At 30.5% G+C, this 14195-nt stretch overlaps 1 protein-coding gene across 2 annotated transcripts in view; it reads left to right on the top strand.

Annotated features, from left to right (window-relative positions):
- The window catches only part of LOC108728378 (uncharacterized), a 16374-nt gene extending 5899 nt beyond the window's left edge, over window positions 1-10475 (top strand). Inside the window, exons 2-10 of one of the 2 annotated variants that reach the window (XM_018456902.1) lie at window positions 3076-3612; window positions 3747-3850; window positions 3995-4295; window positions 4543-4660; window positions 5380-5527; window positions 5780-6690; window positions 7814-8381; window positions 8770-9334; window positions 9438-10475. In XM_018456902.1, the coding sequence (XP_018312404.1) occupies window positions 3076-3612; window positions 3747-3850; window positions 3995-4295; window positions 4543-4660; window positions 5380-5527; window positions 5780-6690; window positions 7814-8381; window positions 8770-9334; window positions 9438-9607 (3422 nt within the window). In that variant the 3' untranslated portion in view covers window positions 9608-10475. Of the gene's footprint in view, window positions 1-3075; window positions 3613-3746; window positions 3851-3994; window positions 4296-4542; window positions 4661-5379; window positions 5528-5779; window positions 6691-7813; window positions 8382-8510; window positions 8607-8769; window positions 9335-9437 lie in introns of those variants that run through there. The other variant, XM_018456903.1, reaches the window with a different exon arrangement.
- The last annotated feature ends 3720 nt before the right edge of the window (window positions 10476-14195 follow it).

The following is a 14195-nucleotide window of genomic DNA, read 5'->3' as shown; positions in this document are numbered from 1 at the left end:
CTACATTTTATTGCATATTTTTATAGCTTATCTCGAGAGCTTTCCAAAACACTATAATAAAACATTTTTTCATTAAGTACTTTTTGAGTTATAAAGGTTTGAAGTTAACAATTTTTTGACACAAAATGTAAATCTTGTAAAATATTATTTAGTTTTCAGTAATCATAACCTTAATACTTTTGTGCGCGGAATAATGAGACCAATTAATTGGTTTAAAGAAAATACATTAATTAAAAAGTGTCGGATCTCCCTAATATTTTCAGTAAGAATGCATTTTGGAAAATTGCAAATTGTTAACTTCAAACCTTTATAACTCAAAAAATACTTAATGAAAAAATGTTTTATTATAGTGTTTTGGAAAGCTCTCGAGATAAGCTATAAAAATATGCAATAAAATGTAGGGGGTTCCATTTAAAAAAATAAAGTTGACCTTGAAATGACCTTAAAGGACATGGTCAAGATCAAAGTCAAGGTCTTCATCTTACTCCTCTCTTGAAACCATACAACTTTGCTATTTGACATTTTCTCCAAAATGCATTCTAACTGAAGATATTAGGGGGGTCCGATACTTTTCGATGACCCTGTATATAAAGAATCAGTACAACCTATATGCAATTTATTACAATTTACGAATGAATAACGTCTTAATAAAAAGATATCTAAGCTAAAAATCTTGTCAATTTAATTATTATGTGAAAACGCTCGTTTGGTTCTAATTGGATTAATAGATGTAATCCTGTTTTACGATGTTAACAAATCAGTATCTTTTTTGTTGAAATAGATTCGCTTGTTGCTCGACGCACAAATGTCCAGATTCTATTATGCAAAAAACATTTTTCTTAGTATAAAAAAGAGTTATAAATAATATTCTAATTAAATAATTTGTTGTTATATAAATCGTTAAAGAAGTGTTATATAGTAATTCTATTTCATACCTGCATCGAAATAAACCATATGGTAAGATTTATTGAGACAAAAAAGATTTCCTTGGTTATTACTTTCGATTACTCTCTGTGACTCCTACCCCGAGTTACTTGCTTTTATACATTTAAACCATCATTAGAGAGAGGGTAGTCTTGAGTAAGAGACTTGATATTGAGCATAGGAAAATATATTTCTGATAAGCTCTGTATCATTTTGTTTATTTATGGAACTAGTTTGTTTTTTAATGAAAATCATTTCGGAGATTATTCTTTTTTAAAAGGATGGTTCAGAATCTAATATTTGAATATTCTCCCAATTTAAATTATGTTTATGATTCACTTGATGAAGCGATACTACTGAGAGTGAATTTGTAGGTTTTTTGATATTAACTTTATGTTCGTGTATCCCTAGTTTTCAATTTCCGTTTTGTTTATCCTACATATGAAGAGTTATAATCGAGGCAGCTGATTTTATATGTAACGTTACCTGGCTCTGTTTCTTCTAGTTTATCTTTACCTAATTTTATGAATCTGTTCAATTTATTTATAGGTTTATATGCTATGTTGAGATCGTTTTTTTCTGCAATCGTTTTGAATTTTTCTGAGATTTCGTTAAGGTATGGAATTGGAAAGAATTTTTTTATATTATCATCATTAGATTGATGATTATTATATAAATCAGTTCTTTTTGACAGAATTTTAATTCTATTATGGTGGAAAATGTTATATCCAGAGGATACCCATTTTTTTAATAATATTTTAATCATACTTACAATGTTCTTATTGTGGTATTCTGGATGCGAAAGAAATAGAATTCTATCGAGCTGCCCGATTATTAGCCCTTTTTGTGTATGATAGGATGGTTAGATTTATAGCTCAAAATTCTCCCAATTTATTTTTTTGCACAAATTGTTGAAATTAATAAATCTTTATTATTCACTCCTAAGACCTTGCGTAGTGGTGTATGCCCTTTAAATTAAAAATATTGTTTTATAAATTAGAATTTGAAAAGAATACGAAATATTTAATTCATTGCTTATAAACTTAAACATATTTTAATTATCAGAGTAAAAATGATATCAATTTATACTCTATAAATTTTAACGACTCATATGTATACCCATATGTAATTCGATGTAATTTATATCAATTTTTATATTTTATCTTTTTTTTTCAACATTTTACTACAATAATTATTGATAAATGTGTTATTTAATATTTGTGTATTGGGATTAAATAGATATTTAATATGTTTCAGCCTTACTTTATCACAATATATTTAATTCTTTTTATATTAAAAGTAGTTTATCCACTGATATTATTACAAAAAATGTTTACTATACGAACGAACATGATTATGAATTTATTTTGAAACATATCGTAATGTCTCGTTATTAAATTGATATTTTGTGATATGCTTCGACATTAATTATGTGTACGTAATGTACAAATATAGTAGATTCCGTATAGGAGCAACAATAATTTCTTAATAAAAATGTCATTGCATATTTGTACGATGATCTTGAAATTGCTGAGAGGGGCCTGAAGCACCCTCATTATTTGTAATATCGTCATACCTGAGCGCGCGAAATATCAGCTCTGTGATTAATAAACTTTAATCGCTATTAATTTAAAAACTATTATAGCCTCGACATTTTCGTATTAGGATTTTCGTCTTAGAATGTTCCAGAGAATCCATTCTTAAAAGGATGGTCGTGGGTTTTAAGACACCCTATATAGGTCTATAATAGGAATCTTAAGCCGTACGAAGCTTATCAATTATGGTTGATTATTCCCCTTACATTCGACCCATGACTGTCTAAAATTTCAATTGTCCCCGCATTATTAATTCTTTTCTAATATCTTGGGTATTTCGTGTCCGACCGATTTCTATTCAGAAAAATTTTTCCCACATTAAACGAACCTGGCTAATCTCTTCCTAAAAGAAGTTTGCGGGAGAACTATGCATGGTGTGGCGATAATTTCCCTGCATGGACTTCATTTTTGCGTTACTCATTTTTATATACTTCAAAAAAAATTTTTCAACCATTTTATTAAGTGAAAAAATGAATGGATTCGAGATACCCATGATAGTAGGGATGAGGAAGCGAATTAAGCACGATACTATAGGGATTAATGTGTTTTTTTATAGCTGAAGCAGAAGTAGCAGAGGCACAAATTGCAAAACGCGTAAAATATTCAACGAGGATTTCGGATGCTAGAGAAAGGATGGATGAAAATCAAGATCTTAATGACATAAAAACTTATATTTACGAAACAGATAGTTTCGAACATTTAGATTTGACAAAGATTAAAAAAGACAAGGAATCCGATAAATCGGAAACAGATTCTATTGATGTACCAAATAGCATAGATTCTGAAGTAGAGCCAAACAAAACCGATATGATTTCCAATAGATCGGTAAATTCTTCGTCAGCTGCAAGTAGTCCCTCCGCAACATCACAAAGATCAAAAGGTAGTCTTATTTCTGGTGGTGGCAGTCCAGGAGGAAGGCATAAAAATGTTGATATGTCAAATCCTTTATATAAAGAGCCATTTAAATACGGATGGAAGCGAGAATTAGTGTATAGAGCTAGTAATGACTCTTCTTCCAAAAAAATGGCTGATATATATTACTACACACCAGCGGGGAAAAAAGTTCGAAGTTTTAGAGAAGTTGCAGAATCTCGTAAGTATGCAAAAAAAATATGTTAAATCAATCGTTCAAGTAGTAAGCTGACGTCATTTTGATATCAAAATGATGACAGATTATGTCAGTTTGCTACATAGATATAGATATATTAAAATTGATTTTTGTTACAGTTAATTCAAAGGAATTGACCATTGACAATTTCACATTCTTTAAAGAACCTATTGGACTCAACGATTCTGAAAAGGAGGTTATTCGAGATGCTAAAAGAATACGAGTATGTGTTTCAGTTTTCATATTTTTAAATTGTATTGTTACAAAATATTATTATGTAAATAATTATTAACAAGTATTAATGTAATTATTTTTTTAAGTTTTAAGCTTTTTTAAATAAAGATTTGTTATTTATTGAATATTGCAGGGATCTACGGGTGGATCTGCAAAGAAATATAAAAGAACTGTACAAACGAAAAAAACAATACAGGAGCCTGTAGCAAAAAAACTAGTACAAGAACCTGTAACGAAAAAATCGTCACATGAACCTAACACATCAAAAAAACCTCCGGCACAAGAACCCCCTGTTCCTGCTCCTGCACCTGCACCTGCAGAAATTTCAAAACTTGTTTCCGCACCTGTGTCAATACCTACAAAAACAGCTAAACCAGCAAAAGTGATTTCAACATACAGAACAAGAACAACTACAAGAAAAACTCCTCAAATAAGTACGTTCTTATATTCATACTTATATATATTACGTTATTTTTTATTTTCTATAATTTCTATACTTTGTAATTTAGTAGTAATTTAATATATAATTTGGAGATGTATGAATTCCTATATTTTTGTACTATTTTCGTTTATCTTACAATTTTAAATGAATATGATTGTTTATAAAGAGAATTTTTTTTTTATTATTTTATATTACAAATTCATTATTCTTATGAATTTATTATGAAATTTGCATAGCAGAAATAAAATCATCAGTTCAAGAAAGTGAGATGCTTCCACCTCAACGGACTACAAATACGAGAAGAAATCAACAATCGATTGAGAAGACTATATCAATCAAAACCAAAAGATCGATAACGTGAGTATTTTAATTATTTAATCTTTCATATATATTTAATGCATATTACATTCAGTATCATTGATTTAATTAAGAAGATGAAATTTGTATAAAAAAACAAGCAAAATATCCATGAAACAAAAAATTTTTATTCGGTATTATAATATAATATGCTTTTTAATCTAAAACAAAAAGTATATTTTAATTATATATTGAAAAGAAAATATATATTAAAATCTTTCTGAAATAATATATTGAGTAATTGAATATTTAAATATAATTATGCATAATATTTAAAATGTATAAAACAATTATCGGTACAATTAATTATCAACCCAATTGAGTAAAACACAATCTCACGATACCGTATTTTATGCATTATTTTATTGTGTTATTAAGGAGATAAACATATTTTAAAATTATTACACAGCTAGAAAAACGAATAATCATTTTTACTAAATATTTTATGGAAAGTGCAAAATTTGTGCATATTCATAGATTTTATTACATGTGCAAATATAAATTAAAACACATGGAATTATGTAGCATATGCTATATAATTTTTAAATGTATGCTCTATATAATGTGCACAAACATTGCTGCCTTTAGATGAGAGAGAAGTTTATTGTGTCTATAATTTTCATAACCATTTTTCCCTTTGATCCTATTTTATACATCCTTAATGGGGAATCTTTGTGTTTTTTCCTGAATTCCTTTCCCCATCAACGCACATCTTACAGACCCAAAGTTCAAGAACCATGCAGCATAAGATGTTCGACAAGTATGGGATTAATACCAAGTTTACAATGTCGAGTTTGTCTCTGTTTATATCATCCTGAATGTGTCGATGGCATGGAGTTTGCAGGCAATGATGATTACGTCTGCAAGGTAGGTTTTTTATGCAACTAAGTAATTTGAATATATATATATATATAAAATAAATTTTCATCCTTTTATTGATATCTGCGTCGATTTTTATTTTGTTTTTTGTATACGTATTATTGCCTTTTGAATATAAAATGTATATTATATATACTATATATATATATATAGTTGTGTTTACTGCACATTTTATTTAAATAATCTTAATATTAAAATGATTTGAATTATTATGCTTATATAAGAATAAATCTATTGTAGAATTGTCAGCCGGATACTAAAGAATCTCAAATGCCAAACAATCCGTCTTTAACACCACCTCCGTTGATTCCGATTAGTATGTTAAGTGCACAAAATACAAAATCAACAAAACATCAGACTAATTCATCTCTTCCGAAATTGCAAAGAATTCCAAAATCCGATGGAACAGAAGCGCAAATAAAAAATTCTTCTAAAACTACCAAAATACCTTCGTCCTCAAACTCGTCCTCAACCATAGACAAAAAGGAAAGTACCTGGTTTCCTCAGACGGAAAATGAATTTTTGCAAAGTCATGATGGTACTATGCCGAAACCTGCTCAAAATATTGCTGTAATGGGCGGCAAAAGATATATTGTAGTACCAAAAAATAATGCAATGGCAGTTCAACCGGCTATAACAATAAAACCAGACAAAATTGGCGATAAGCCACCAATACTTCAAGACGGTTTACTTACCGATATTACGGATAATATTACAGATAATTCTATTACGAATTTATGTGCATCTCCATTTTTAAATACTGATTTACCTGAAAAAATAAATATTACACCTGATAAAGAAATTTCAAAAGACGTAATTCATCAAACAGATCTTGTATCTTCTGATACCACTGAAATGACTGAAACGTATGATGATAAAGATAAGGATAGTAATAGTACTCCTAAAAGAGATAATGCTATTAAAAATATATTAGAAAACGAATATTTTGCTGCCAATACAGATTATGTCTCAGAAAAAATAATAGATGCAAATTATACATCACCTGAAAATGAATCTATATGTACACCAGTACTTGCGGCAAGTATTACAAATGCTCTTGAAGCAAGTGCAGAAACTGAAACAATTAAAACAGATCGACAACAGTCATTATCAAATAAAGTGGGTACAGTATCGAAAATAAAAACTAGCAAGTAAGTGTATGTGCTTGTTATATAGGCACTTTTGTGTTTTATTTCTTATTTAGAATATTTTTTTAAATAATTTAAGTTTACGGCAACTTTTTGAGGTTTTGGCAGTTGCTTTGTGTACGTATTGTATTTACAAAGTTTAGTAAAAACAGAAAATACTTTTTCTATAATAATCCACGCTTTATCCAATTAAATGTTATATTCTTTTATTTTTTTACGTACTTTACAAGCTTGACTGTACATTAGATTTTATATTGTATAATATTTTAGATTGTATAACATTGTATATTAGAGTCTTATTTTATATAGCGACACATATGATAACAGACCCTTTATAGCCTATTTTATATTATAAATTGTGATATATAAAATTGTAAATGCAATATATATACTGATGCTTATTATATTTGGAAATATAAAAATGCAACATTAAAAATGAATTTGATTTTATCTTATGACCGAAGCACACTGCCTTAGCTTCTTAGAAATGCGGCCAAATTTATAACAAATGTAAGACAAATAAAAGATGCACCCGTTGATTATCACGGTTCTTTATGTAATTGTAGTATCAAGGTAAATTAATTTCTATTAATTCTTAAATCTAAGCATTAGTTTTACTCGATGTTGAAACGCACATTTATGTATAAATATATAAATGTTTACATTCATGCTGCAATTACAAAGTTATTGATAAGTGCTTCAGTGAAAAAAATCTAATTCATTTTTACTTTTTATATTTGCAGATATAAAGACATGTGTGCGAGCTGAAACAAAAACTCCTAGTGCGTTTTCCCATAAATTCTCACAATCCTTCTCCGTCATCCCATATCCTTTTTATTTGCATATTTATTTTTTCGTTTTGAATCTGTTACTTTCTTGATAAAAATATATACATTCGCGATTATTTTTATCAGAGGCTTTTTATATTGAAAATTATAGTATAAACAAATAATTTTTAATCATTGCGTCTTAAAAAAGCCTCTTTAAAAAAATAACCTTTTATTTCTATTTTATATAAATTTTAACAAATAAATACTGTCTTTTCAATTTGCAACATGATATAGGCATTTTCACAAATATAATTGATGTCAAATTTCTAAAATGCATATTTTTTCAATATTTTCAGGAGGAAGCAAAACCAACAGGAATTAGAGCCACAACAGAATTTCATGAATACATTTTGCGCCGGTTATCAATCCCTGCTGCGTGTTTTTCAATATCTTAAGGTCCAAGAGTTATTGCGAGCCACACGAGTTAATAAAACGTGGCGTGATCTCGCTGCACATCAATCTCTATGGAAGACCGTACGAATGAAAAACAGTCAAGTAACTGACTGGGATGGTTTGGCAGATGCATTGCAGAAACGTGGCACGCATCATCTAGATCTTAGGAAGATGCTAATTGCTGGCGAGTCCGACAGCATCTGGAAGAAATTTTTGACTGTCATACCACGAGTGACCAGTCTCGTGAAGCTTGAACTATGCAGATGTCCCGTTTCGGTTGTGGAAGAAGTTATTAAGACTTGTCCACAATTGGAAGTATTTAGTGCGATGTCGATCAAATGTGAATCTCTTACATTAGAATCGATCGGAAATTTGAGTCGATGTCAAGAACTCAGACTCAAAGCAATATCTGGAATGTCCTTACAACAAGATCTTACACCTTTACAAGAATTAAAACACTTAACACAATTGGTAAGAATCTATCAGTAGAGGTGTTCGAAAACGAATCGAATTCGAGAATCGGTTATAAAACGTTTCTTTTAATGTGTCGAAACCTAATTTAAAGCTAATTGTTGTGCTAAATTTGTATCTTTATTTCAGTTTCATTGGCTTAAACAAAATATTTTAAAAAATGAATAGCATTTTCTTCACAGTGTAAGCTAATAAGCGCACACGCTTGCACGAAGATTGGTAAACGCTGATTCGGATTCGAATTCGAACTAATTCACACACCTTTAAATCTGTTTCTTCGACATAATTTTTATTATAATTTTTTTGTATTATATTTTTCATTATATTATAATACGATATTAGAAAATATTTTATCTAAAATAATATATTATTTTTCTTTTATGTACAGAGTTTAACATCAGTTAAGGAACTCGGGAAGAAAAAAATCGACGTTTTACAATCATTGACAAATTTGGAGACGTTAGAATTAGGCGAATGCTCCGATTTTCCTGATAAGTTTGGAACTACTGTTTTAATCAATTTAAATAAATTGGAACGTCTTAGACTTGAAAAAGGTCAAGGATCGTGTTGTACATTTGATATCCTTGAAGGCGTATCAAAATTGCAGAATTTGAGTCAGATGGAATTAGTCAATTTTGATGTGAAGAATGGTTTTGACAAATGTCTGGCTAATTGCAAGAACATCAAAAGGTTATTAATTATACCGACTTACATATCCCAGTCGGCAACATCTAACAACATGGTGCTTGGAGGTGTCACAGAATTGTCAGACAATTTAACGCATTTTATATGGGGTGTTACACTTGAATTACTCAGGGTTACGGAACTGTTTATTGATCAGTGCAATCTTATGAAAAAACAAATTACAGGGGATTCTATACCAGTTTTAAAACCTGTTCCCTGCTTAAGATTAATTTCGGATGTTGAGGATGAGAACGAGAACCAAAAAGAAGGTATATTATCTTGTAGAACTAGTTATCAGCTAGCTGATTAACATTATTATCTCCACGAATAATTTATGATTAAATTGTGAAATGTTATTTAATAATTTTACAGCTGATGATAAACAACAGCTGCAACAAACGGGTCCGCAAGTCGACATTTTACCATTGCCACAATTGCAAAAGCTTCTTTTAACCGCATTACCCAAGACACGAGTCAAGATCTTGAAAATTCCTTTCCATGCTACGTGGCGACAAAGTATTTCTGATACTACCACGCAATAGAAACGAGGTGATGCTGGTTCGAAGTCGAATAAGACAAACAGAATTAAAGCGACAGTTGAAGATTTTGGTAAAGTAATTTGTAAAATTGCTATATTGTCCATGCTTCTACAGCTACTATTTTTTGGATGGAAAACTTATATATTTGGTACACTATGAGTTTTATAATCTTCAACGATTAATAATCCTTCGCAACGTATTGGTACACACTGCGGTATATTTAGTATTTGTGATAAATACGTGGGACCATGTATCATGCACCATCTTTGCCATAGGCAAAATGATACAAGTTGGTACCCTTGTATAGATTAATCAAATAAAATTCTGACTTTTATATATCACGATTTTATTTTCTCGAAGATAATGGAAAAAATGGTATAGATTTGTATCGAAGTTGCTGTGATGTGTACCTGCGTTGAAAGTAATCGAACATGATTACATACATACATACAAATATGTGAATGTTTTGGATTTTTAAGGTAAGAAATTAATATTTCTAAAATGACATATTCATTAATGAGAAATATACATGTTAAAAAGGTGTTTGAAAGCAAAACAAATCGTTTTAATCAACACTTCAATACTAGGAGCATTGGTCTTTTAGGATACCTACAAGACGATATCCAGTATCGCGAAAGTAGTTAAATTTATAATTTTAACATAGAGTGTCTACTGGAAAAAAATAAGTATAGGATCACATGATCTATATGGCTCTATTTAGAGATTAGGCTGTATAAAATAATTCTATATACATATTATAATATTATCTCTGTATCTGTATCTTTTAATGTTTAGGATACATGTTTTCCGCTGCAAAGAAATTATGGTAAAATTTGGGATAGTATATAGAATATGTAATATACTTATTTCATTGCACACAATACATAATCAAACATACTGTTGAAAATATTCATTGATTGATATATACTGAGTACAAAATGTGTGTAACTGTAAGTTTTCAATAATGACTTCTATACTCTTAATGAATTTATTTCTTCGTTTGCTAACTCTGTGGCATTATCTTCTCTAAAGCTCGATGTCCACGATGCTAGAAATCGGTCCGAAATCTCGGACAGAGAAAGAATTAACAAATCACATTTAAACAATTTGGTCACATGACTAATGCGATTGGTCAATTCTTTCTTCATCCGAGGTCTTTGACAGATCTCTAGCATTGTGGACATCGGACTTTAGAAATGTATTAGATGAAGAGAAAGAGATTTGTATTTTATGGTATTATGATCAGGGTTTGAAAAAACTCGGGTTTTTAAAAAATCCCCAACCCCCCAATTTTTTTTTCCCCCCAAGAAACCCGGATTTTATTGAGTTTTTTTGGGGTTAAGTGGGATGCGCCCATAGTTTAATTTTAACAATGGCTGCGTTCAGCAGACTCAACAGTTTTGCAACCGTTTTATGATTGTCTGCTGAGATAGGACCATTCTTCTAGATCTAAAAGTATGATCCAATTAGCGCGAAGGAAACTTACAACAGTTGCAAAACAAACGTTCTGCTGAACGCACCCATTATTAAGAATTTTTATTTTTAAACTGCATATGTGAGAACACAATCAATAATAGAAATTAAAAGGTCGAAACTGGATCTTTAATGCTTAAATAATTCAATCTAGAATTACTAAATATACTATATGTACTTGCATATATATCATATTTGTAGTTTTTCGAACTGCGCGCTGAATTATTTTTCCGGACTACAAAAACGCAATTAAACTACTCTAGTAATCTCACGAATTGAATTAACAAGCAATTTTTAATAATTTTGATGCTCAATCAGGCATCATATTATAAAGATGTTAATATGCTGAAAAACTAATTAAAAATTTATTGCGAAAAATATTACTTTAGATTACCGAGGCTTGCGACTACGACTAAAATTTTTGTACGTATAATGGCCTTAAGGGCCATAGCAGAAAGGTTGATTTATAAACTTAAGATAGTTTTTGTACGTTACCCCAGATTAAGATTTAAGCCGTAAGAAATTGACCAATTACAGTCGAATCCGAGGGGAATAATCGACTGTGATTTTTATTACTTCCGAGCAAGCGAGACGTTGATTGGCTATCGCGCTAACTTCCGCCGTGCGGCAAGCGTTGCCGCGTTCTGTCTGCATGAGGCATTATGGCTCCTACACACATGCTGGATTCACACTGCATCCGATTTTCATCGTACGACGCTTTGCAACCAATCAGAAAATAGGATTCCGATGATACGAAGCAAAATTTATCGGAATCCTGTTTTCTGATTGGTTGCAGAGCGTCGTACGACGAAAATCGGATGCAGTGTGAATCCAGCATATGACTGAACGTAAAAATAACCAAGAAGGTAAAGGCCATCACACGTAAAAAATTTTTAGTTGCAATCGTAAGGCTGTAAGCAAATCGGCCAATCACAATTGAGCGTTATTGTAAACGCGAGATTGTAATTTTGATTGTGATTGGTTGATTTGCTTGCGATCTTACGATACAACTAAAATTTTTGTACGATGATGGCTTTAAGGCCGGAATCAGACTACGCATTGAAGATTGAGATTGAAAATTAAACATTAAAATTTGACCAGTGAGGACACAGGAATTTTAGCTCCTATTGTTTTGATTGGTTAAATTTCAATCTTTAATCTCAATATTCAATGCGTAATCTGATCTCGGCCTAACGCGCAATGCAAAACAGGGGTAGAAGGCATTAATTGCGCGAACTGTTCACTTTGTATTCTTATATCATGAGGCCTGTTCTTTTTGGCTGAATTTTTGCACCCGTTCATCTTCCTCTTTTTTCCTCCTAGAGAGAAAAGGAAGAAAGATGAACTGGTGCAAAAGTTCAGCCAAAAAGAACAGACTTATGGTTACAAGGTTGCCAACGTGAGAACTATAAACATCTAATTATACGCGGTCTTTTTTGATCCACCATTTGACGCCGTGCTTAACTCACATTAAAAATGAGGTTATAAACCTGTGTTATTATGCAATAACTTATCATCAAAATAAGCAAGTAATAACGTCATTATTTGAGTATAAAATACTCAGGTCATTTCACATGCAACCAAAGACATAGAGAATGGACTGCGCGATCCGTGGTCAAAATAGTCGATAAAAGTAAGAGAGAGGGATCGTGGAAGACGGTCAATCTGTATCTCTTTCCATTCAACGGTATAATGGAAGAGAGAATGAGGGACTGCGCAGAATAAAAGGAACGGAGAATTTTTCCGCATCGTGTGATTTCACCATAAGAATTTCAAGCTATCAGAGTGAAATCACACGGTGCGGAATAGAGAATGCGTCATTGAAGCAACCAATCAGCGCGCTATTCAGTGCTGTTCGGAATTATGTCGACATAATAAATTTAAATATTATTTAAGTATCAATTAAACATATATTCAAATATCATTTCTGAAGTACTTAAAATTTATTAAGAGTTTTGTAATCTGTTTACAGATTACAAACTTGTTGAAATAAACTTAAAGTATTTCTCAAAAACGGTAATTATATCGCCAACTATTTTGATTAATTAATCACATTATATGTATAAGCACATATACATAATTATTATTAGAAAGAGAGAAAGTCACTTATACCTGCAGTTTTCAATATCATTATTCATATAACAAAGGTTTTCCGCAATTAAAGTAAAACAACTCACAATAACATCAAAATGACATTAAACTGAATCGCGATTGACTAAAAAATGACTTAGTAAACATTTTGAAGCTATTTTAACATGATAATTTTTTATTCTGTTTAAATATGTTTTTCAATTTATTTTATACATTTTTGTGAATAAAAAAAAATACATACGGGATGACATTGTAAGAGAATGAAGAAATTGTCTCTTCTGCAGAGAGCGATTTGCTATTTTTATTCTTAGATAACACTGAATAAAAATTTTTTCGTTATATATATAATGTTTTATTTATAAAAATAGTCCAGAAACATGCGAAAACAATCATTTTTATACGACAAATAAAAACAATCATTTATACGACAAATATGCGTTGATTGAGTGTATACGGGGGTCATTTAATTGTACAAAAAAAAACAATCATTTATACGACAAATATGCGTTAATTGAGCGTATACAGGAATCATTTAATTGTATCTGCGCTCGATTTTGAATATCCGCTGCTCAGCGAGAAAATGATGTTCAATGCCGGACTTTCATGGGCATCTTCCTCCACTTCACAAGTTTTTGTAGGAGCAGAACGGTATGTCTGTACTTGTTTACAAAATATTCACGTAATTTTAAAAATCGCTTGGACACATGACTTCCGTATACACGGTAGGTAAAAATTAAATATGTGTGTATGTGGTGTATTTATATAATCAAGAACACAACGTAATATGAAACACATTATAATACATACACACATAAAAAGAAATTCAATTCGGTAATGCGAAAATGTTTTTTCTGAAAAATTTACAATTCCGTTTTTATTTAGATACAATATATTCATATTAATAATCTAATTCTGTTTGAACAAACATATACTAAAGTCGCAAAGCATGGAAAACGATCAAAAATTGCGTGATTAATAAATATTTTTATCAAATTTATTGTTGTATTTGGCACGTGCAATATTCCAG

This window comes from Mycetomoellerius zeteki, unplaced genomic scaffold (assembly GCF_001594055.1).
Source record: "Mycetomoellerius zeteki isolate Tzet28-1 unplaced genomic scaffold, Tzet1.0 scaffold61, whole genome shotgun sequence".
NCBI lineage: Eukaryota > Metazoa > Arthropoda > Insecta > Hymenoptera > Formicidae > Mycetomoellerius > Mycetomoellerius zeteki.
This window is presented reverse-complemented; position numbering and strand designations above follow the sequence as displayed.